At 36.6% G+C, this 27,026-nt stretch overlaps 1 protein-coding gene across 4 annotated transcripts in view; it reads left to right on the top strand.

Annotated features, from left to right (window-relative positions):
* Positions 1-27,026, top strand: part of HUWE1 (HECT, UBA and WWE domain containing E3 ubiquitin protein ligase 1) — a 286,413-nt gene that overhangs the window by 113,976 nt on the left and 145,411 nt on the right. For all 4 annotated transcript variants that reach the window (XM_083117661.1, XM_083117662.1, XM_083117659.1 and 1 more), the window contains exons 22-28: positions 146-373; positions 559-693; positions 5,288-5,470; positions 9,297-9,434; positions 12,988-13,188; positions 20,460-20,627; positions 26,704-27,014. In XM_083117661.1, the coding sequence (XP_082973787.1) occupies positions 146-373; positions 559-693; positions 5,288-5,470; positions 9,297-9,434; positions 12,988-13,188; positions 20,460-20,627; positions 26,704-27,014 (1,364 nt within the window). The remainder of the gene's footprint in view (positions 1-145; positions 374-558; positions 694-5,287; positions 5,471-9,296; positions 9,435-12,987; positions 13,189-20,459; positions 20,628-26,703; positions 27,015-27,026) is intronic.

Here is a 27,026-nt window from a genome sequence, read left to right as displayed (position 1 = left end):
GAAACTACAAATCCTAGGTAGGGCATGCATACACGACTGGTTAATTCAGCATTGCTATTAACAGAAAAGTAGGAAAGATACATAAAATAATCAAACTAGAGACTATAAATAACAATTAATATCCTTGTTTTTCTTACCATTTCAGGAGAGACTTAAAAAAGAGAAAGAGAAAGTAGCCGATAGTGAATCCAATACCAACAGCCTCCAACCAGTAGAGTCTGAGCCAGAAGTTAATGCTGATCATCTTCAGCAATTAATGGATATGGGATTCACTAGAGAGCATTGTGTTGAAGCTCTCATCCACACACCATCATTAGAGCAAGCAACGGATTATTTACTTAGTAATCCGTCTCCACTATTAAGGACAGCACAGGTAACACTGCAAGATCTGAATGTTAACACCACACCTAATCTGTCCCTTTCCCACAATATGTAATCCTTGCTCATTGACCCCTACTCACTCACATGCATGTATATTATCACTCTGCTAATTTGCATCTTCAGCATTTTGGTATTTGTTTTTGTCTGTGTGAAATTAATTTAATCCGTTCTTTACAGTATGTGGAAACAGAAGGATTGCCACCAATAGAAGATGAAATGGTTGTGATTAGAGCCATTGCAATGTCTTTGGAAGAATTACCAGGAGGAAAAAAGATCACTGAGTCAACAATTCCAGACACTCCAGATTTCAATGTAAGTATTATTATGTTAGTCCTTCATTATTCTGTAAATTGAAGTAAACCTATTATACAGGGTGTCAGAATTGAAAGCCCTAAAGGCAACTGTCTGGAACACCACATGTATTTGATGTATCATTAATGAATATGCATGATCATAAAGTTCTTGTGAGGAAAGTAGTAATTAGTACATTTAGTACATTTCAACATGCATCCCACGAGTCGCACAGAGGATGTCTAGCCAACACACTATTTCCTGCCAGGTTGCTTGTAGCATGTGTGGTGTATCTGTCCCAATGGCAACTGTAATCCTTTCATGAAGCTGTTCCATAGTTGCCACTTTGGTTGAACACACCCACAGGAAAAAATTGAGAGGGGTAATGTCAGGTGATCGAGGTGGTCAGGGAATTGCACCAACTCTCCCAATCCATCTGTTTGGCAATTCCTCATCCATTCTGGCTTGGACTGTCAAATGCTAATGTGCAGTTGCTCCATCGTGCTGGAAGAAAAGACTTTGATGTTGATGTCGTATCTGAGAGAACAAAAATTGTTCTAACATGTCGAGATATGTTATACCAGTGACTGTTTCCTCAGCAAAGAAATATGGACCAATGACTGTATGCATCAGTAAGCCACAACAAATGTTGACCTTTGGGCTGTCTTGCTGATACTCCATGACCTCTCGAGAATTCTCGGAACCCCAAATTCGCACATTGTGTGGATTGATCCTTCCAGATAAGTGGAATGTTGCTTCATTTGAATAGAGTACCTTGGCCAAAAAGTAGTTGTCATGCCCGATGCGCTCCAGAATGTCTTTGGCAAATGATGATTGTTTTGGCTTGTTGTTGGGTTTCACCACAATTGTAACTTGTAAGGGTAAAGCTTAAGATGCTTGTGAATCACATCATGGACAGTTGATTTTGGGAGAATTAACTCATGCGAGGTGCTGTGAATGGATTTCCTTGGGCATTTTCTGAAATGCCTCTGCTATGCGCTGAACATTTTCTTCAGATGTTCATGATCGGCCACCACCAGCATGCTTCTTTGCCACTGATCCCATCTCCAAAAACACAGCTTTCCATGCCTTAATTCTCTTGGCATTGGGTGGGACACTTTGATACACTGCATGGAAATGTCGTCAACTGCAATAATAGAGCTCAGTTCTGCATACCACCATGCAACTTGTGCTTTTTCAGCATTGGTTGCAATTTTCACCATCTGGTGATAAACACATCACCTTTCTTTCTTTTAACTATTTCAAATTTTCAGTTATGCTAACATCTACCACCTGGCATACAAAACAAAATGGTCTATGTTTATTACAAACATTTCAAATTAGGGCATTCCAATCCAGACACCCTGTATAAGGCTCCTGATTTCGTAGTTCAGCAAATTTAGTGGAACATGGTTCTCACTTTATTTTAGATGTGTTGGGAAGGTATGCTACTGAAAATATGGGATGTGTATAGGTATATAGTTTTCATGGCAAAATCAGGAAGACAGTTTTGAATTCTTCCATTATTTTATCAAATTCCATTACATATTTATCAGAATGAAAGAAACTAAGGAGATTGTTTTAAGTCATTGAATTGCTCAGAGTTCAAAAGTTAATGGCTTCAAACTCCATTGAGATTTTGTCCAAATCTTCATACATGATATATGGGGGGAAAGGGGGAGGGGAATTGAGGGACAGGATAAATAAGCAATATGAAATGTGCATGGTATTGCAGGAGGTCATTCATTCTGCTTGCTTCTGTGTGTTTGTGTTATGTTTGAAGTGTGTAGTGATACTATGAAACAGATTGTGTACCCACTTTATAAGGATGTCACTCAAGTGATATGACACCAGAATTTCCTATGGCATGTTCACATAGAAGATATTTCAGTGTGTCAGCAGACAGTATGCACAGGCCAAGGCCATAAAATTCCAAATTCCAATGGTCCATTTATACGGGTGAAAGCAGCTGGTGCAACAGCTTTGTTTTCCATTGTACCTTGGCTCATGAAAAGGCACAAACAATGGCATGCTTTGTTAAAATGCATGGAACATGTGATTTGTTGCTTCTCTATCTTTAAACCATCCCTGACCAGTTTACATAGTGCCATTGAAAGTATGGGTTGGATAATAAAATGATCATTCCAGATTTATATGGTTTTGTACAATGAATCAGGATCCTATCATAAGGCAGATGTGTACAGACTCTGAGAGATTTCCAAGTAATTTTCATGTGGCTTTGAGCATGGGATTTCCAATCTCTTGAGGAGATTATTGCCTGTCAACTACAGCTATCTCCTATGCGCACATGTTCTAAGGGAGTCCTGATTGTTTTTTTGTTTGTGTATGCTACATTTTTCCATTTTGTGTAACATTTTTTTTCTTTTGTATCTGAAGCAGTGGCAATATGTAACTGTATTGACATGTTCTGTGTACCTCACCTGTTTTCAGAGTGCTGTTTACATTTTCTATCAGGATACTTAGCCTTTGCATGGCAGAGCCTTGCACGAGGGTAAACTCATTGAAGACACATCCTTTTCAAATTTGCTGCAAAGTACAGACAAAAATCGTAGCTCAAGAACTAATAGTTGTAGAGAGATGAAATTGGTTTCTTTTTCTTAGACAGGGCTTTTAGCAGGGGTAAAATTTATATGTTGTACCTCCCAATATTTAGTGTTAAAGGAAGAGGAAGAAGAATAGAAAAAAATGGCCCCTGTGCCTGCCCCCTCCCCCCATGGACCAAAGTGAATTAAAAATGTAGTATGTAGTGGTGGTTCATTCCTTCAACTATGCAAAGTTTCATTGAAAACAGACTGATACTTCTTGGCTAAAAGGATAACATTGTTTAACCTTTAGCCACCAGAGCCGATTTTCAGCAAAATGCAGTTTTATAAAAAATTACTAGATTGGATGCTAATTGCCATAGACAGACAAATTATATATTGTTTTACTCAGAATGAACCATAGATTCGGTCTGTATAAAATTTATGCACATTCGGCGTATATATGGAGGGAGGGGGAGAGGAAACTGAAAATTCCAAAATTTTTGAAGAAAAAAATGGGGTTTCGCCCCTCCCTCACCCTGACAAAAAGTACAAGACATTGTAACAATACACATGGAAATAATCGCTGGAGTGTTAGGAACAAGAAAATTATTGCACTATTATCATATGATCAGTAGAACACGACTTGTACCCCCCAAAACGACATGTCTGCACGCCACTAACTGAAGTCTTGAATTTCAACAAAATGCATAGTTACCTTCAAACAACTGTAGATCGGATGCTAATTGCCATAGACAGACAAATGATGTATCGTTTTACTTGGAATGAACCACAGATTCGGACTATATAAAATTTATGCACATTTGGCATGTATATGGAGGAAGGAGGGGTGAACCTGAGGAAGAACAACTTGACAGTCCACTTCATCCTCCTTCCTTGGATTTCTATTTTTAGACAATGCAAGTCACATTGTAGCAACTTGAGAAACATGTGCTTGGCAACAAAAACCTGTTTTCGTTTTGCTTTCGAACTTTTCTTTGTAATAGCACAGTTTTCCTCAACCTCTGTCCCCCCCCCTTTTTTTTGGGGTGACAAGGGAAAAATTCCGTGTGACCTTGGGTACGGAGAAGCAAACTTTTCATCCGTCTAGTTTCCAGTGGTGGAAGAAAAGAATTTCTAACAAATCCGGCCTTTGTTTGTTGGAATTCTCTTTCCTTTGTGAGGAAGCTGCACAAAAAAAGCTGCCATTTTCCTGCCTTTTTTTGTTTGACACGAAGACATGCAAGAGTCATAATTGTTTAATATATGTGTGAACAATAATGTAAAAGAAGAAAATTGCAAATCCAGCCAAAAATAGCGACGTTATAATGTAAAAACTACGAGCATGCTAGAGGATCTCGATTGAGATGCTCGGGATACAAAGGGTTACATGTAGGATATCGATCGAGATGCTCGGAATGCAAAAGGTTAAAGCAGCAGTGTTGCCAGCTCACAGAACAATTTCTGGAATTTCACTTTTAGCATCGGCCCTATAGATGTTCTCTCATGAAATGATGCAAAATGAACAGCAAAATGCAAAATTAACTCAAACATAAACTTTACCAATGTTACACTTTCTAAAATCTAAAATGTGAATTATTCTGAGAGTTATGCAAATCATGGAAAATTGGTTAATTCTGCTGCAAATGTTGAGAAGCAAAAAAGGACTCCTTCACACAGGAATAAACTTATTACTCTGATAACTACATAAGGGAAATGTTTCTTTTGTGCAATAAGTATAGTTTTTAAATGAAAATTTAGGGTTTAATTCACCATTTGGATTGGGAGGGAGATGCAAGAGGCTTAATTTCCTAAAATCTGCCATTTTGTATGCATCATGTCCCTTAGAGCCCCATATACAACATTAGCTCAGTTAAATTATTTGGCAATTTTACTAATAAAACCCTTGTGCCTATATCGGCCAGTACAATAAAGCACTGAATAATCTGTCTTCTCTAAAGCCAACATTGAAAAATCAAAGTCCTTGTACATGACTTAATGAGCTCTTGTTCACATTTGTGTTTTGTAAACTATGGTCTTAATAATAATGATTGCCTACTTTTCTTTTACAGGCATATGATCCTCTGCATACAACAATCATTGATGAATTCTCCAAAGATGTAGTGGCAGGCTGCCTTGAGTTGCTGGACATACTACCTGAAACAGTCTACCGCATATGTGATCTACTCTTGGCTTTTGAGGTGCGCAATGATCTATCCTGGAGACAAGGAATGACTGACCAGATAATGTTTGAGGTAGGCATAGTAATAAAACTACTTTTTGTAACTACCAAGTTTAAAATTGTCCAAAAAATTCAGATTGTGATCCAAATGCTTGATTTTAAATTGGTATTTTTTTCAAGATTGTTTTCTGTATATCACAACTGTTACAAGAAAAAGAACATTACCTTAAGATGTTTGTTTGTTTTTATTCCCATTCTGTTCACAGAAAGGCTAATCGCAACTGGAACAACTGTTTAAATGTGGTATCCAAACCACTGTGTTGCTCTACTGGTCTTCAAGCATAGGGCCCTTTCATTTTAACTTAATATATGCTTCTGAAAAATAACTTTAACCATTGCATTTGTTATCTTAATTCTTTGTAATGATAAACTTCAATTGCAAATACTGTGAATTTTTAAAACAAAACAAACTTGAATGATGGATTTGTTAATTTGAAACAATGAAGGCAAAGTAGTGATACTACCTTGTTTTGTCTGCTGACCTTTCTGCGGATGTCCTCATTGGATCAGCTTTTATAACATGTTAACCATGTTTATAAATATTATTATACAAGTATTGAATAGAACTGTAACATGTCAATCTACGGGTGTTCTATTTTAATGTTTAGGGAATGGAAGCCCCTCCTAATGGGAACTTTTCGATCACGTGCTTTTCAAACTTGCAGCAATAAATACGGTGGATCCCCGAATTTACATTCCTGCATTATATGTTTTTCCGCTTAATACGTTCAGCCATCCAGGCCCCAGCAAAAGCCTGTTAAATTCACCACGATCTTACCTTTGCCCTAACTCCAGTTTTACACTTTATACGTTTTCCAATCATAAAATTTGCCAGAAGGCTGTTCTGTTGGCTACGCAATTTCTCTCTCCTTTTCCTTGGTTTTGCAGCTGTTTCATTCACCAAGCGACCTGCTAAAGGAGGAAGGGAAGAGGCATGGCTGAGGTAGAGGGGGGGTGGACAAGTTTCATTTGTTGCATCTCTCTTGAAGGACATTGCATTCCCATCAAGCTGAAATCAGCTGATCAGTCTGATTTTTGACAACACTCGATCACCCACGCATTTACAGAATCTTTCCTAGTTGACGGGAATAAGAGGGGGGGGCGGGGGGCTTGTTTCTGAAAACTTTTCTTTCTTTCTTGTCTGCCACGTAGCCAATGGAAAAAGTTAAGAAAGGTGTGCCAACCTCCCTTATCTGATACTGGATAAGAACTGCATTTTTCCTATTAATGGGAATTCCTTTAGATTCGTCAAGGAAAAAGATTGTATCAAGTCTGTATTTCACTGTCAAATTATTTTTCAGAATGAAGCTGAACACACTCAAGCTAAAGTGATTCTTCTTTTATATGGGTGATATTTTCTCACTGCCAGAGAAATATTCTTGTCAAAACAATTGTTGCGGGAGGGGGCTGTTTACCCTTCTCATGCCTCCTCTGGTATCTTCACTAGTCTTGCAATTATTAAAAAGTGCCAAGTGTTTCAGAACAATTTTCTTTCTTCTTTGAACCATAAGGGTGAACTCAGCATGCCACAAGTAAATACAAAAAAAGTATTGAACCTTCCCCCACAGTAGCTTATTAATCTGCCACTGGTGTGCACAGCTATGCAATAATTGCATGATTCAGCCTATGTTTTTCCTTGTTTTCTTAATACCAATACCTGCATTGGATATCTTGTCTGTATGTCAGAAGCATTGGCAGCATGGGAAATGGTAGTAAACCAGTGATCCTTTCTTTCTTTCTGCTACTTGGACAAGGGATTAGCACACTCCCAAAACTTGTTCAACACTGAGGACCTTTTGCTCCACCACCTGTTCTTCAAACTTTTCCATTACCATGTACAGAGTGTGGGAGTGTCTGGAAACTTGCTCCAAAGCAATGACTCATCCATTGTAATGGAGAAAAATGGTTTTCTTTGGAATCTGCTTTTATGAAAACATTACCTGAAACTTCTAAATCTAGCAAATAGTTACCAGTTTACAGAGTAAATGAAGATCCTACACAATCAGATGCATAAATTGAACCTAATAGGTGGTAATTAGAAGCAGTCAATAACTGCCCTTACCCATGAAAGTCGGTCATGTTAATCCACCACTGATTTTCACAGCATGTCATGCTTTTTTCCTTAAGAATTTATAATCATACTTCTTTTCCATTGTTAAATTATTTTTGACACATTATACCCACCCCCCACAAGAAAAAAAGTCAATTGTGTAGTCGTTTCTTACTGACACTTTAGTTTCACCCCTCCCTTATGCTTTCCCACTTTTTATTTTGCATGCAACTTGCAATTTTTATTTACTGGCCCCTGAAATACATAAAATTGGGGTTTCATTGTAAATTAAAAAAAAAAAAAATCACAGCATGAGAACTAAGTTTCGCAGAGATGAAATATTTTTTTTATTTTTTTAAAAAAATGATTTTAATTTTTTTTTTTTTTTTTTTTTTTGGAATGATAGGTCTTTTAGCAGAGGTGAAATGCAACATTTTTGCAAGTTGTAATTTTCGGGAAAAATTGGGCATTTACCTCTGGATCCCGAATTGTCATGTATTGTGAACGTGTTCCTTTGTTCCCATTATTATATGTAAATGTGATATATATCGGCAAAAAGTGGTGGTTGAAGAGTTATACTCCAGTTTATAAGATCTATCCCATAATACTGTGCGGGAAAGCAGACATGTTCAAATTGCACTTGTTAATAATAGTAACAGTGGATATATTGTTGTGTAATTCAAGTATGTCATATGTTCATATTTATACAAATGTAAAAAAATACAGAACTGAATTAGTATTATCTGAAATGATGTGTTAATTGTAGGGATGGGCCGATAGGAAATTTTGGCCAATACCGATAAAGTACCGATATAAAATTTACTGATACCCGATATTCTACCGATCCGATATAAAATTAGAAAAGGTCCTTGAAGAACCTGAAAGGTTCATTGCCCTCCTTAATAAATGTGTGTTTCAAGGCGACTGCTGTGCAAAAGAAGTTGCATATTTAGACATTTACTTTTTTAGAAAGTAGGGCATGGCGATTATCCATAAAAATTACAACAAAATGGCAGAATTTTGCACTAAATTATCAGATATTTATCAATATATCAGATCGGTAAAATAATCGGTAATTTTACCGATAAACAAATACACCGATATGCCTATATCGGCCGATACCGATAGAGTACCGGTCCCATCCCTAGTTAATTGCTACCATGTGGAGGTGGTTTCAATTGAAACCAGCCATCCAGAATGCCATAGTTTTGGTGGTTTAATTCTAAACTGCCTGTCAGCTGAATGTTAAAATATTCAGTTCATATATAAGATAAAACCAGAGTTTTAAAGTAGCAGTTATTTAAACTCAAAATCCATTTTCGCACACACTATGGTGTAAATTTAATGAAAATTATTTTACATGATTTCCGGTATGTATCCTCTATGAAAATATTAATCTGCATTTTGTATACTGTGTGAGATTTACAGACTGTGGAAAGTTTTCTACAATTATATCTGAGCACACATTACTATTATTGATATGTGGATATGGAAAAGAGGTGGCTTATTGAACAGGTGAGCTTCAGAAAGTTTTCATGTTGAAGTCGCTGGTGATGGATGAGTGATGTTAATTCTCAAACTCTGAAACCTTTTCTGAACTCACTTGGTCACCAGGAAAGCTTCAAAGTGTATTTATTATACAGTAGATTTGATGGAAGCCATAGTTATATTCTTTTCAAAAAATTGAAATTCTGGCTGCTCTGTGACTTTTTAAAGTAAACATAATCTATTTTGGAGATATTTCTCAAACAAAATTGCAAAATAGTGAATTTTTAATGTTTGCTTTCAGGTGGCAGATAATATTTCACATCTTCTGGATTTTGCACGTACATGTGATGATGCTCAGGAAGTTGTAAATAGATTTGCAAATTCAGAGGAAGCTGCAAAAACAGCTGGAAGATTACACCTTCTGACATTACTATTTGAGGTGAGTCAGTCTGAAAAGGGAATTGACTTGATATGCTTTGACGTAAATTAGACATAATTTACTAGTAAACTACTTGGCATAGAAAACATCTTTATGTCTGCATAAAACTGATTTAATGCAAATATAATTTTACACAAATCACCCAGATGAATTTAAATGCATAATTCAATGGCATTCTGAAGCTACATTAGTAAGGTATAAAATTATATGCTGTTGTAAGATAAAAGTTGCTTTCCCCCAAAATTAGTTTTCATTTTTCATGAATTTGAACACACAATTTGAGAAAACAGGTAATATTATGGATCTACAGAAAAGTGCATGATCACAAATGGTTAGTAACGACATTAGAAAGAAATGAGCAATGTAAGATTTTGAATAAAGAATTTAGCATTGTACATTTTTGGGGAAGCGACTTTTATCCCACCCTGTATTTAGTACATTTGTTCATTCAATTACTTCCTGCTTTAAGAACCATAAATCCCTGTTGTTGTTTTTTTACTCCAAAGAAATTGAAGCCAGGTTCTATGGGATGATATTCTCATGATGATAAAAAAAACAAAAACATGCATGTATGGAACAATCCATCCCGTAGTTATCACTTGTTGACCTGTTACTTACAAATTCTTACTAATGCACTGATCTTATTTTTTTTTAATTTCCATTCCCTAGGTATTTTGAAGTGCATGGATGGCAAAATATGGTACATTCATCAGTACAGGAAAGAAAAACCTTACATCATCAAAAATGTTGACTTGCACCCTTGTGAAAAATAAACATGAGATGCAAATACAAGAGATTTTAAAATTAATACATTTATCATTGCATTCAAAGTTTGTCTGCAATGCAAATTAATTAAGCAAAATCTTTCACTTAATAAAGAGATGGTCATGAGATGCAAAGCAGAATGTGAAAAAATATTAACATTCCATCTGCAACCTGCACCCCATTTCCTTCGTTGTTTAGTGGCTGATAGTTTAATAATATGTAAACAGAAAAATATATCATTATGATTGTGTGCAATTTTCTGCATTGTTATAGTTTCTTGAGGTGGTTCCTTGTAATCTGTGGATTTGCAAGAGTTTTGTTTTTACATGCCAAGTTTAAATCATTTTTTATGCATAATTTCCCAACCCTGGAGGTGAGTATCCATGTTTTAAGATAAATTTGTTATGTACTTTTTAAACTTAGCTGTTCACAATATAATATGCTTTTATCTCTCATATAAGTTTAATTTGGTAGCTAATGATATGTACATTTATATACATGTAAGGGTTCATTTTAAAGAAATCCCCATTGAAAGGTATTGTAATTATGTTTTTCTAAGTAATATCTACCATAGTATAATGATAAGCACTACCTTCATTGTCAGTAGACGAAATTGGAAACACTGTAAAAATTTCAATGTTCTTGCCCAGGTTTACCAGGTTTGTGAAATTTGGACAGTAGGTAAATAGTGGGGCTGCAGGTGTTGTCTTGGTTGTGTATGGACATAGTAGATGCTGCCAGGCCCTCAGGGTGGCCTTCGGTGTGGATGAAGTTCTGTTTTTTTTGAGGTGTGTGTAACCTTCCCAACCAAACCCCACCTCCACCCTCATCCCAGTCCCTCCCTTTTCACATTGCCTCCTCTCCAAGCACACGCACCACACCCTTCCACTCACAGATTTTGACACACCTGGGGATAGAACCATGTTTTCCCATGCCAACTGTATCTTCACTCTGGACCTGGCAACTTTGCAGGTTGAACACTCATTTCCACTTCCACCATCTTTTATCTGCATCTGAAGATGAAGCACTATTTTTTACATATTTTTACACAATTTTATCTGGAAAAGTCTGGAATTTTTTAAAGTTTTCCCTTGGCACTAGAATAACATGAAACACCCATTGTTTTCATATCTTCAAAAAGTTGTGTGAAAATTAGCCGGTATTACCTACTAATCATGTGGATGTTGGCAGAGGCCACCACTGCATTTGAAACCCTGGCATGGAAGCATTGGTGCTAGTGTCACAAGGAAGCCTGTAGTTCTCATATTTTCTGAGATTTCAGAAATCTTGGTCCTAGTACAATACAAGTTCTATAAGTAAGTTGCACAAAAAAGTTAGTGATTTGCTTCTGTGTATTTATTATGCTACCATGTTTTTCATTCCCCAGATATGAATTGTCTGTATGTCACGCCTCTAAGCTTAAAAATAAAAAAAACATTTGCTGAACATGGTTCATGATTCATGTTGTTAACATACACATGAAATGTGCTTACATATCTGCATACACAGTTTGTTTATTTTATGAACATGTAAGTGGATACATTAGCACATTTTATGTGTGTATTAATGGTTCATAAGCTTGTGACACATAGTGGAGGCAAACTAGATTAATTTTTTCATGATCCTGTTTTTAACCTAATCCGATAGGCATAATTTTCTACTTTATGTGTGTGAAGATATGCAAGCTGATGTATTTGATTTATCTCTTGACATGTTTCAGTTAGCAAGTTGGCCAGTTGACTTCATTGTTAGTGCAATTTTTCATGATATTTCTAACTTCCAAATATTAATGCTGGATCTTGTTGAAAACTTTTGTTTCAAATTGTCAGTTTTCATATTAATACAGTGAAATCAGTTATACGTTTTGTGACTCTTTTTCTTCCCTTCTTGTCCATCAAGGGAGGTGTGAGGAATGAAAATTGTGCCTCTCCCCTCTTCAGCCATGCCTCATCTCTCCCTCAGCTTGCATGAAAAACTATCTTTAGGAGTTCAAGGTCATGTGGTGAATTAATGCAAAGGGGGGAAAAGGTGCTTTCGACAATTTTTTTGACATGGCTTTGAAAATGCATCAAGCTGGAAACAAAGAGTTATGGCAAACGTAAGATCCAGATCAACATTCTAATGTTTAACATGGTCTTTTGCTGGGACCTGAATGGCTAAAGGTATTAAACAGGAAAACCTTGCTCCCCCCCCCCTCCCAACAGTGCCTTCACACTGTTTTTATACCTTGTGTATTTACATTAATGATTTGGAACAGATTAGTGCAGTACAGCAAACTTTGGCACATATCGTATTTACGTATACAGAGCATGCACTTTTTTCCCCAAGATTTTTGACCCAAAATACTATGTGGAACAATTCTGAGAGCTAACTTTTCACTTTTTGCATATAACACGTATGTATCAACAGGCACAAACATAAAATTACACCCACGAGTTTGTCAGCGTTCTCAGGAAAATATAAACAACTTCATTATTAACTTCACCTCCCATCATATGGGAGTCAAATCTTCAGTATTTTTTGCACGAGAAATAATGGTAAATAACTTACTCAACAATCATTTCTGCATTAGAAACTTGTCACAAACAGATGATAGCAATCAATTTTAGTTACCTTTTAAATATAAGTTTTTCTCAGTTACAAGTTTTTTTCCCATCTGTTCTCTGTAAAGCATATAACAAATTTCACTGTGTACTGTTTCTTCAGGTAAATGAAGCAGGAAATGGTATGCCCAATATTATTTACATTAATGTCATTTTAGTAGAAATTTACACTTTTATCTTTTCAGAAAATGAAAATGGAGTTTGGCCATGCATTAGAGAACTCTGATGCTCTGCCCATTCTAGTCGATTTTCTGATGGTAACAGAAGAAGCACTTTCTAAAGCTAGTGAGAAGGTTACTCCAAAATGGCTGGCACCATTGTTGTTGCTGTTTGACATGTATGAGCGAGTGGCAGTCAACTCTTTGAGGAGGAGACGTTTGCTCAAAGTAAGTCACTTTATAAATATTTTTGTGTATATAGTAGGAATGGACCTGTATGAAAATTTTGCCAATACCGATAAAAGTACCAATACAAAAAGGAAAGTAAAGTGCTCCACTGTGCTATGCACCATGCCATGAAGGTGTATAGGGGTGATGTGATCAGCACCACACCCCTGGCCACCTTAACCCCCCCCCCCCCCATAGTTTCCTCCAGGTACCCACTTTATACGATGCTGGGTGGGTGCTGGAGCCGCTTGAACAGGTGGAAGAAAATCCTGGTTCTCGTCTGCTGGGGATCGAACCTGGGTCTTTCGCATGGTAGTCAGATGACCTAACAACTGAGCTACCGTGGCTAGGCATAATTTACCAATACAAGCAACCAATATTCTACCAATGTGATATAAAATTACTCGTGTTCCTTGAAAATTAATAGTTCATAAACTGACTTAATAAATGTATATTACAAAGTGAGTACAGGGAGTTAGTTATATTTTTAAAATATAAACTTCATATTTAGACATTCGCTTTAGGGCACACAAATTACAGCAAGACTTTATTAATACAATATTGAATAATACGAAGTACCCTTTAATTTGAAGTTCTTCACATTCACCAGACTGTAAGCTAGGATTTTTAATGCGTTTCAGGATGGATAATAGTCCAGGGCCATTTGTAATCCTGTGTGTTTTTGAATGAAGGGAATAATATGACTACCTGTAATATTACTTACGTGAAATTTAAAAGATTTCGTAATTCCGCGTTGCACAATTTAATGGTTCAATCCTATTAATTTCGAAGATCCACTGTCTTCATTCACAAAAGGGTACGGCGTTTGAAGCGGAGATGGTACCGCGTCAGTACATTGTTTGTTCCCGGGCGGCGGTGGTTGCGATTTTTCCCGTTCGGCAGCACTGGCGCGCGCATCTTGGTTTGCGTCGTCTGCTTCCTGTTGTCCGGTGGCGTTGCGGGTTGGGGGGCTGGGCCGTGTTGCTTGGTAATGTGCCGTTCCTGTTCCCCGCGTGGCTGGAGGGGGGTCGAGTATGCGCATAGCATCTTTTCATTTTCAGGTCGAGGATCTTTCTGAGGACAGGGTGCCAAGTTGGGTGTGCTTGTCCATTGTCTAGGTTTAGTGCTGGTTTCTGCTGGATGATAGCATGGGTTTCTTTGATGGTGTTTTCTATGACAGAGCCGGTTGGGTGAAGTATGGATATGGAGGAGATGGTGTGGTTAGTGGAGTGGAGGTGTTGGGAGAGGCCTGATTTAGGTGTGTCGTTTTTGGAATCTTTTACATGTTCGTTAATCCGTTCTTGGACGGTGCGGATGGTTCTGCCAATGTAGGTGTTGTGGCATTGGCATGTGGTCTTGTAGACACCGGGGGATGAAAGTTTGGGTAGGTAGTATCTCTTGAAGTTGGGTAGTGCTCTTCCGATTTGGGATATGGGTTTGTGTGCTACTCGGATGTTGAAGGGTTTGAGGGCCTTGGCAAATTTTCCAGATGTGGTGGGGTGGTATGGAAAGGCGATCCATTTGGGTTTAGGATTTTGGTTCGGGTTATCTCTGTTTCTTGGATGTCTGAACTGGGTTTCTGTTTTTGCGCACCACATGGATAGTTGGTGCTCGGTGTAACCGTTGTTTAGGCCTAAACAACGGTTACACCGAGCACCAACTATCCATGTGGTGCGCAAAAACAGAAACCCAGTTCAGACATCCAAGAAACAGAGATAACCCGAACCAAAATCCTAAACCCAAATGGATCGCCTTTCCATACCACCCCACCACATCTGGAAAATTTGCCAAGGCCCTCAAAACACCATCAAAGAAACCCATGCTATCATCCAGCAGAAACCAGCACTAAACCTGGACAATGGACAAGCACACCCAACTTGGCACCCTGTCCTCAGAAAGATCCCCGACCTGAAAATGAAAAGATGCTATGCGCATACTCGACCCCCCTCCAGCCACGCGGGGAACAGGAACGGCACATTACCAAGCAACACGGCCCAGCCCCCCAACCCCCAACTTGCAACGCCACCGGACAACAGGAAGCAGACGACGCAAACCAAGATGCGCGTGCCAGTGCTGCCGAACGGGAAAAATCGCAACCACCGCCGCCCGGGAACAAACAATGTACTGACGCGGTACCATCTCCGCTTCAAACGCCGTACCCTTTTGTGAATGAAGACAGTGGATCTTCGAAATTAATAGGATTGAACCATTAAATTGTGCAACGCGGAATTACGAAATCTTTTAAATTTCACGTAAGTAATTTTAAACCGCGTTTACCGCAACCATCATGAATACCTGTAATATGTTGCTAGTGTGGTACACAATCATGTACTACCAGCTGTTTTACCTGCAATTGTGGCAGAAGGCCTGTGTGATGTCATAAATCCAGGATTGCTAAAGCCAGCTCTATGAGCATCCCACAATCAGCAGAAGTGGGGTATGGTTGGTGGACTACAATGTGATCCTCCCAGCTAGATCTGAGGGATCCGCTGACCAACGACAGGTGCGGTCCTCCATTCATATTGAGGGTTAGGCGTAGAGCTGACAACTCTGCACTGTAAAAAGACATGTCAAGAAACAGCAATATAAGGAGTTAATTAAATATGGTGGAAATTCGTTAATATGTCAAATTCATAAATTAATTTGTTTAAAATGGAATAAAGAAGCAATACCTCAACAGTGGAAAAACTCCATAATTGTTCCTGTGTTTAAAAAAGGTGATAAAATGAACTGCAATAATTACCGTGGAATTTCTCTACTCTCAACAACATATAAAATATTATCTAACATTATTTTAACAAGACTAACCCCATATGCTAATGAAATTATAGGTGATTATCAATGTGGATTTAAACGTAACAAATCAACTACAGATCAAATTTTTCACATCAGACAGACACTTGAAAAAAAGTGGGAATATAATCAAAATGTCCATCAGCTATTCATTGATTTAAAAAAAGCATATGATTTGGTCAAAAGAGATAAATTATATAATATATTAGTAGAGTTTGGAATACCTAAGAAGCTTGTTAGTATGATAAAAGTATGCACCAGTGAAACAGAAAGTAAAATTCGTGTGGGTATTAATGTGTCTGACAAATTTACAATTCATGATGGGTTAAAACAAGGAGATGCATTATCTCCATTGCTCTTTAATTTTGCCTTAGAATATGCTGTTAGGAAGATAAAAGAAACTAACGAATGACTAAAATTAAATGGTATGACTCAGTTATGTAACGTTCAAGTTTGCAAGGTGCTTTTTATTTTAAAGTCGTGACTGGGTTTGATCTTATATGCTACCTCAAAGGCCGTGGTAAAGTTTTAAGCACCTTGGTACGAACTTACAAAATCAATTGTGGGGGGGGGGGGGGGTTATTGCCACGTTGTTCGTGGCGCCTCAAAGTTGACTACAAACTTCACAATTCCTAATTTCAATTTGAGAAAAAGAGGGGGGGAAACACTAGAATGTTGCCGTTTACGAATTTATCCTGGAAAATTAAGAAAGAGGTACTACAAGAAACCTCCAAAATGTGTTAAACGCTACGGTAACCTTGTTGCAATCTGGATTTATTCACCTCCACCAAAAACTACAATTGCATGCAACTACAAATGCCTGTTTTACTGTTCCTTTTTGGTATTTTTGACCACTTGGTGGCAAAGGGAAAATTAAGTTTATACTAAGTCAAAACAGATGCCCAATTTTTCAATAATTCAATGACTCATTTTATTCAACAATTAAATTTTCACAACAAAACGAATATAGTCTTTTTACAATTACCACAACAAGGTTTCGTTAAGTAAATCGTTAACAAGGTCCTCCATAACATTAAGATAATATTGGCTAAACCCAAACAAGCAACAAATTACGCCCCTTTCGACGTTGACTAGAAACAATTTGTTTGAACCATTTTTTTATACCACTTTTATAACCATGCTTATATTTGTACTTCAAAAATGTTAAGCAACTATCCAACAAAAAAAAAAAGGAAATGTTCAAAATTAGGAAATAAGCAAAATTGTGAAATCTACAATATTATTATCTTGCTTTATCATATACGCTTCAATCATTTTTTGAGACTAAGATTAAATCCAATGATTTCTATATTTTAAAACACAGTCATCATTATCATAGGCGTATAAACTGCAAACAACCATACCAAGAAATTGCGACAATTTCACAACAATTTTGTACAAGTTTACCCTCCTAGATGCTCATTCAAAAACCCAAGTAATTTAACTATTTTACATATTCGCCAGTAATTGACGGAATCCCAAAAAGGGGGAGGGGAAAAAAAGTGGAATTGCGTTGTTTAATGACATCGTTGCGATTAGTTAATGTAACTATTTGTGACGTGTTCAAAAAAAATGCTACACGTTTTTTTTTGCAAAATAACGAACACGCCAAAGACGGCAATTATCAAACAGTTTTTTTGCATGCGCATATTAAGATCGCCATTTTAAACTTTCGTCCACTTGTTCAAACTGTACTAGGTTCCCCGCAAATACGTGACACACCATTAATTTTCCCACGTGCTGCACTAAAGTTACGCCTTGGGTTGAAAACTACCAGTGATACCAAATCGTTTCTCTAGCAATCACACGTACATATATGCACGACGTAAAACAGAATTTGCCCTCTAACAAAATAGTTATTTTTAGCACTTTGAAGCAAACGTTACGAAAAATAGAGTAGTTTTTTGTCGAGTAAAAATTGGCATTTTTTGACTCTCACTCCAATTCACCAAAAAAACTACAATTTCACTTTCCTACCTTCGTTTTATGCGTCGCAACTTATAGGTTCTGGCAAGGGGAGGACTTCCTTCACTCTTGGGTGCACGTGCCTCGTGGTAATAAATCAAAGTACCTCACTCTTCCATTCTCCATATCACTGGCTGCATATGAACTGTCAAATGCACGTTCCTTCCTATGCTTCAATTCTGCAACTGGCACCATATTCCTAACGTAACTACGTCTATTTTTACATTGAAGACTCTTGATTAATTTTCAACAAATCTCGGCAATTCATCACGAGTTTCTGAATATGACAAAGTCCAAGCTATGTATCCCGAGAGACATTTTGCAGTGGAGCACATGAATTACGTGTATTGCCGATACCAAGCATAAGACGCAACTGTTCTGTGCTCGTGCACATGCCCACACACCGCCTTCACTTCCTGTAACTTCCGAACTGCAGATGGCGTGATTACAGCGAAATATTTCGCAAATAGTAAGTGGTGCCATCTGTCGGAAGATCGGGGAATTAAAGAAGTCGTTTTTTTTGGGTTTTTTTCTATTCTGAGCGGAGCAATTTCCAACACAACGAGTTGGACGTTGTAGGATTTGCATTGTGAATTGCAGTAAATCGCTACAGTTGTTAGCATATGCAGATGATGTAGACTTATTAGGGGATGATATAAATACAATTAAGAATAATGCTAAAATATTTTTCAAAACTGCTAAAGAAATTGGTTTGGAAGTTATCAAAGAGAAAACTAAATATATGCTTACAGGCCGAAACCAAGTGTTAGGTAATAATCAAAATCTAATTATTGATAACAACTCGTTGAACCAGTTTCCAAATTCAAATACTTAGGAGTAATATTAACAAATGAAAATTATATTAAAGAGGAAATAAAAAGTAGGCTTAATTCAGGAAATGCATGTTACTTCTCTCTTCATAAACTGTTGTCTTCTCGTTTAATATCTAAGAAAGTAAAAGTTAAAATATACAAAACAGTAATTTTGCCTGTAGTATTATATGGGTGTGAAACTTGGTCCCTTACATTGAAAGAGGAACACAAATTGAGAGTATTTGAAAATAAGATCCTTAGGAAAATATTTGGACCTAAAAGGGATGAGGAGATAGGTGAGTGGAGAAGGTTACATAATTTAGAAGTACATAATTTGTATTCATGTCCAGATATTATTAGAATAATTAAATCAAGAAGACTTAGGTGAGCAGGCCATGTGGCACGAATGGGAGAGGAAAGAGGAGTTCGCAGGATTCTTGTTGGGAAACCTGATGGTAAGAGACCTATAAGAAGGCTAAGACGAAGATGGAGGGACAACGTTGAGATGGACCTAAAGGAAATCTGTAGAGATGGAAAAGAGTATATAGATCTTGCTCAAGAAAGGGACAGATGGAAGGCCTGTGTTGCTGCAGCCATGAATCTTCAGGTTTAAGAAGGCTAGAGAGTTAGTTAGTTAGTTTATATTTCATAATCGCCGAAGTTAGACAACCTTTGAGACTGCAGATTCAAAACAATGCCATTGCTTTTCTGGTTTACATTGGGTGAGTTATTGCTGTTAGAAGCAGATATCGGCAAGTGACAGCTTTGGAACCTTTACTTAACTTATGTATTCCGATCCTCCTCTGCCAATTGGTGTTGAGGTTTTACAGAGAGCTCGTCATCTGTCACATTATTCTGCCAACTTCCTTCCTTCATGCATGATGCTTTAAAGATTACACAGTTAGTTGCTACCCCAAGTGCAGAGTTCACCTCACATCAATGATTTTACATTCCTGCATTTTACAATTAATTTTCTGTACCAAATAAAATAGCAATTCAATTTTTTTTGTCTTGTAGTACATTGTAAGTTCAGTAGCCATAGACTCTTGACAAACATTATTGAGGTTTCAATGTATATTCTTGACAATTATGAAGTGATCACAGTGGAATGTGAATTTTATGTTTTTTGATGGTAACAAGATGAAAAATAAAATAAAATACAGGAAAATGTAAAATCCAGAAATGTAAAATTGGAATTCAATTGTATGTATCATTTAGTCAATTCATAAGCATTTATTGCTGCCAGATTTTGCATTTGTTTTTTCTACATTTTACCTGTATATTATACTAGGATTTAATTGGATGATAGTTATCCTCACACAAAAATGGCAGCATATAAGTTTATTATTGTGATTTTACCAACCCTATATTTCTCTAAATGGTATGGAACTTCCTGCCTCACACAAATCTGTTAATTTGTTTTGGTTTTATGAAACAAAAGCAAAATATACACACATACTGTTCCAATGAGGATGGTGGCAGTGGCCACCAAAATTAATAGAACAAAGAAAAAAACAGTTTTGCGGATAAAATGAGTACTAGTTTCTCTGTATTTATCTACAAGCATGTCTCTCATTTCACAATTATGAATACTGTTATTTCTAAATTAATTTTTATAAGTATTTGTTATACCTATTTGTCCATGCACAAAAATTTTGAATGCTATACTTATAATATACATGTTGAAATTTACTCTTCTAGATAACAACACGCATGTTTAAGTGGTTTGATTTGAGCACAGGAAAGTGGTGTAATTATACAACTGTGAACAACAGGCTCATTAATGATGCATATTGGAGTGGGGAGTGCAGTGTGAGGATAACCACTGGCCGGAGAAGATACCTTATCCAATTTAATTCTATGCAGCAAGTAAGTATAATGGTTTGGGAATGGCCTAGTTTGGCTTGTTAAAAGTAGCTATTAGAAAGCTCATTCACTTGTAGAGGTAATTTATGCCATTAAATTTAACTGTTGTTCACTGACTGCAAATGTGATACTATTGCCTTCCCTTGGCATGCCAGCAGAAGTGTTATGTTTAACCAACCCACCCTTCAGAAGGGAGAACTTTTTGCCATACTCCACATGGTTTAACAACATGCAGACAGTCAATATGTATAATGACATTACTGCACATACACAGATGCAAGCATGGGTGTCTGAACCAGTGGTAGAAGGGACATCCAGGAAACTTACGTACTGGGCAAGGGTGTAACAGTTTAATACAGTATTATTGAAACTGATAACAATATTCCCAAATTTTGAGTGCCACTGCATTTTCGAAAAGTGACCCTACACAGTTGGTATCTTGAAAATTTTAAATGGAAAAAGTGTGTCAAATGGCACTTTGTTCCATAAGCCTATTCATTCCAAACAATGTTTTTAAGAAACATTTTTTGGCTTGGGCAATCATTTTTGAATGAGCACTAAATTGTTTTTGTAAGGTTTCTATGTGCCTTCTGTTCCCCAGCAGAACGCCAGTCAACTTGAAAATAACCATCTTGCAATTTGAACTATATAGTTTCGTACAATGAAGTTAGAAGATTATCCTTTTAGAAAATATCAGCCTGTCACCAAGTTTCAGACTCCAAGTATAATATAATCATGCAAGAACATTGTTGACCTGTTTTGTAGGGTCAAATTTTCGCATATTTTTTTTAATCACACTGCAATGTGCCTCCATTGAGAATCTAACCTCGACCTCTTGATTATAAGGTGACACTCTGGGAGATGCCTGTGATTTTTTAGTGTTGAACTCTGTGCAAAAATGCTAAATTGCACTATGATAGACACAACACAAACTCTAGCTATATGTTTACATACATCCCCTATCCAAAATAAACCACACAAAAAATCATCTGTGTGGTCCTGTCCCATCTACCCAGTGGCACGTTGAAGGCAGCCTGTGCTCAAGTTTCCAATTTAACAATGCATACCTGCATCTATCTGGACATGACTCTCGACTGGAGCTGTGAAGCACATGGGTCCTTCTCAGAAAACAACCATTACATGATGATGATGACATCATTCAGCTTACATCCATGCTCCCCTGATGAGACGAGTCAAAATTAATATAACTTCTGTTAACTGCATTTCCAGTTCTTAGGTGATTCAGACCTGTTCACTACTACCATTTTTGTTGCAAAAACTGTATGGTTAATTTATTTTTCATTTAATCTGATGATGGTCACAAGATAACACTCAACTCGTACATGTGTGTATGTTAAATTCCAGCATGTACATGGGTGTTCTTTGTGTCTCATTGTCATGATTAGCCAGAGTGGCAGAAAAATTATGCTAAATATAAAAAAAAAGATAGAATGCAGATTATTCCAGTAGAAATTGGATAGTGATTTTTCCCACAGCTCAGTGCACTGGTTTTTCTCACTCAAGTCTTGCTAGTTCCGTCCTCTTCATGTGCCCAATTCTAAAGGTGTTCCTCATATTCAGTCCTTATTTTTCTCTCCAGTATCTTTTCACACATCTTTTTCCATTAGTGAACATTTATGATAATCCCTAACGTCATCGCCTTGTAATCAAGGGGTCCCATGTTCTGTACCCAGTGAAAGCATATAGTGGTTCATATCCCATTTTAAACCATAGGTCCAGTTCCAATTAGCTTATCTGTGTATAAAGTAGACAAACAAAATTTCAAGAAGAAATTCATGTTATTCTCTTGTAATTTTTACATTCTTTCCAGTATCTCTTCTTCAATATGAGCACTGTCAGTCCCTTTTTTCCAATCTCTCTGCATCTTTCTGTGCTATAATCACTTCACAGAAATTCCTCCCATGGCATTTTGACCAACACTTCATCTATGCTGGGTTAGAGGCACATATTTGTGGTAAATAAAAAAGCAAAATATCTGTACCAAAACTGAGTCAATTTTGGGTTCAAAAGTGGTAAATAAAATTTCATATCAGTGTTATGGTGGTGTATAGATCAGAGTTCCTAACAGTAAAAAAAAACAAAAAAACATTTAATATTCAAAATGAAATTGGTCATGCCCAGAGTTACATATCAGAATTTCAGAGTTCATTATTCCTAATTAAATTGCCCATGCTAAGCGTTAGTTATTAAAACTTCCCAGATTAAAAAGAAAAGTACAGAATATATTATTAAAAATGAAATTGTCCATGCAAAGTTTCTTTGTCTAAAAAATTACAATATTTATTATTCACCATAAAATTTGTCCACATTAACAATTACATAAAGAAACATTCTTTATATTTAAGAAACACTACATTTATTACAAAATAAATATATGGCTAACAGGTATACGAGAGCCTCCTTGATGTAAAAATTTTCATTCATTATTCACAAAATAATTTGTCCACATTAATGGTAACATATAAAAGCATTCAAATTATTTAACAAAAGGAAAAATAATCATTACCCAGAATAAAATTTGTCCACATTAATAGTTACCAAAAAAACATCTTTGACTGGGAAAAAAACATGCATATATTGCTCACAATAAAATTGTTGATCCTAATGAAGGTCTTGCATGAAATAAAGTGATGTGAAAAGCTCCAGGTTTTCTGGCTTCAAAGTTGTCCGCCTATCTGAATGTACACACCCATATGCAGAAAATGCACGTTCGCAATTGACATTGGAGACAGGTACTCAAATGGCCCTTATGGAGGCAAAAGCAAATTCTGGATGATCATCCGTAAGAGCCTTCAGGATGTCTGTTGTTTCCACATTGTGCCCTGCCTGTACATCTTTAACGCTATTTTGCAAAGCTGCATAGCCACTAAGAAAATTCTCTTTCTTTACATTACTGAAGAATGGAACTTTTTTGGAGAGCATTGCTAAGTTATCATCTACCTTAGTTATTGAAATTGATCTTTTCTCAAACAACTTGCCAAGAGTTGATATATAGGTCTTGGCTGGGTCATTTAAAATCAATTGCAAGAGTTTGCCTCTACATTTTTCTGATGTAAGGCATAACTTGTGTTTTACCGATGCACTTTTTGTTGTGTTTAGTGTACCTAAACACTCCACAAGCCTGTCAGAGAAAATACCTTCTGCTAATTGACCAAATTGTGACACTAGATCCTGTAGTTGGTGGTGTAGTTTATGAACATATGGATATTCCGAACCTTCAAGTGTAGTTATAAGTTTAAAATTCACAGCAGAATGGTCTACCACAAAAAATGCCTGGCACTGTATTACTGTGGCAACATCAGTGTCCTTGGAAAGGTGTTTAAAGTACTGTGCACTAGGACTGTTTTCACAATGGGAACTAAAAAAAATGCACAATATCTGTTAGATATTCACACGGATATCATACAGAACCATACCACGAATTCCACCTGGTTAACACAGGAGATGGAAATAACTTTGCTTCCTTCTCACCATCTGGATATTTCTTCCTCAGAAACTCTAGGTACACATGCTTCCTTTATCTCGTGTTCAGGAAGGATGATTTGGTCTTGGCAATGAACTCATTAAGTTCTGTCAAATTGGCAGGCCAGAAGCTCCCAACAATATTAAACTTGTGGGCCTAACATTGCACATGCAACAAATCCTCTGAAATTATTACTTTTAAAGTATCTACACATTTTGTTATGTACCGAGCAGAATCACTAACAACACACACAATGTTGTCATATGCAATTTCATATTTCTGCAATATGTCCAAAATAGCCCTTGAACATTCAGTTGCATTAGCATTGTTCAACACTTTTAAACCCGCAACATACAGTTTTGTCGACATACAGTGTTCCCCAGAACACCTTAAAAAGAACTACGAAAACACATCTTCCATTCGTGTCTGTCGTTTCATCACAGAGAATAGCAACAGGAACATCCTTCATGTTTTCCTTGATACTTTGTTCATATTCAGCATGGAGTTTTGGAACATACGTCTGCCTCAAAACTCTTGCTTGCGGTAAGTCACCAGCACCTAGAAAATCAGGCCCTGCCATAGTCATCAGGAAGCATTCCAGCATTATGTGGGTAACTTTTTACACACAAAAAATTTATGGTTCTGGACATGATATTGGATTAAAATATAAATGTGTAGAATTATGAAATACGTTGTTGTGTCTGGTAACAAATGAAAAGAACTTGAGCATGATGGCATACACCGAATGCATGAAAAGTAATAACGAAAGTGTCACGTATGTGATGCTTTAAATGTTGCAAAGTTTGACTTTGAAGCACACATGCCACAGATGATAATTTTTGTTGGTGAAATGTGCTAATTGTATGCATTCACAAACATCTAAACCGTAATTCAATTACAAAGAAAAATCATTTCCAAATTCATTCATTTTGTCCTCTACATAGAGTTGGACCACTTCTCGTGTAATGCACTAAATGCATAAAATTTAAAGAATAGAATTGCTGATCTTGAGCCAAGTCTTGCAAAGGTGAAGTATTTGATGATTTTGCATTTTTGTTCTAAAAAGGTTGAAAGATTGTTCAAATATATAAACGTCCATCATAAAATAATTAGAAAAACAAAATTTCTTTTATTTTTCATCACTTTTTAGGGACAGGTGAAAGTAGGGAGGAATTTTTCGATGTACAAGTGATTACTAGCAGACAACAGACTTATTGTGAAAAGTGGCTGCAATTTGCATTTTCAACAATACAGGATAAAATTATTTTGCAATTCTAAATTCCATATATTTGCCACATTTGCAAGAACCAGTGCATCTTAAAGAATGGGGGGAGGGGGGCATCCTGACCCAATTGAAGAAAATTTAAACATTTTCAACTGACATCCATTAAATTGCTCACTACAATTAACTTGCTGGTACTTGTTAAGGCATCAATGAGTAAATGTTTTAAAAAAATTATTTGCCACTTTAAGAAAACTTTACTATCTTTAGGTGATAAATGCATTGTAGCAATTATGATAGTAATAAAGTTGGAATAAATTTGGTTTACATTATTAGTATGCAATAGTTATTGTTTCTTAATAATTATAACTGGATCCTGCAATGAGAAAATTAAGCCTGAGCCAATTTTCACAATAAACCATGGCTGGAATTTCTTCACATCACTCCCCTCCCCACCGTCCCTCATCCTCTCTAATCTCAGAATACATTGATAAAAGGGAATGATAATGCAATCGCACATGTGTGGTTTATCTTTCTAATCTCAGAATATATAAAATGAAGCAATGATGTTGCCATCGCACATGTGGGGTTTATCTTGCAGCACCATACTCATTCATGTGTGTGTGTTTTTCAGCCGTATTTATTCGCGAAATAATGTGAAATGAACAGGAAAACGTGAAATGAAACGTTTAGCACGAAATTAACACGAAATATGCATGCCCCTATGCTGGGTGCATTACCTTTCTTTATACTTTTTAAGTGCACCCTTCACTTGTGTCTAATACAGGTTTATATTAATGTCAATATGCAAGACAATTTAAAGTGTTTCTTTTAACAGCATATGTGTAATCTAATTTTATATAGCCATGAATGTTTATTTTTGTGTGTGTTTGCATACTAGGCTTGTTTTGTTCTCTAAGAAGAGTTTGATGCCAACTCCCATTGGTAGTCATGAGTCAAGACACTCAAGAACTTTCATAAGGATAGGAATGAAACAGGAGGCAGAATCTCTGTCCTCAATATTTCACAAATATGTATTCCAAATATTTTTAACATGTGTACTCCAAGAGTACATCAATGTAGCCATGAAATTGGGAAAATATTATCCTGGATAACCTGTAATGGATTTTTCTTGCCTCATAGATGCTTCTGTTGCAGCTTGCGCAAGTTTCAGTTTTTCACTGTGTTCATCAATATTTCTGTTTTTATCAAAACTAACTTGTATGGGGGAAAAAATACAGTGGAACCCCGATTTTACATTTTCCCACATTTGAAGTTTTTTCACCTTTGTGTCCCCCGAGAAAAGTTCCACTGTATTTTGCTGCATGCTTTATGACTTGATATGTTCATTTATTTATCTTTTTCTTTTATAGATTAATGAAGAAAGTGGAAACCGTCGACCAGTCATTCTAGGTTTCGTTAAACCAAAGGCGAAATCTGATCATGTCTCGGAAGGTATTGAGCCAACTAAAGAAGGTGATGATATGGAAGACTCTGATGCATCAGAAGATGAAGCACACAATAAAACTACAGAAGAACCCCTGTATTTCAGAGAGAGTATCGAAAATTTCAAACTGGCAGATAAGAAGGAAGTTGATGAAACAGTGTCAATTGAAGAGATAAGCACACACAAACTTATGGTGACTAAGAAATTACCATGTGATCTCTCCAGTCATATTGTCCGGTAAGTGCTCCA

Source organism: Lepisma saccharinum, chromosome 2 (genome assembly GCF_977018435.1).
Source record: "Lepisma saccharinum chromosome 2, izLepSacc3.1, whole genome shotgun sequence".
Taxonomy (NCBI): Eukaryota; Metazoa; Arthropoda; class Insecta; order Zygentoma; family Lepismatidae; genus Lepisma; species Lepisma saccharinum.
The sequence above is the reverse complement of the archived record's forward strand: the minus strand, read 5'-3'. Positions and strand labels throughout refer to the sequence as shown.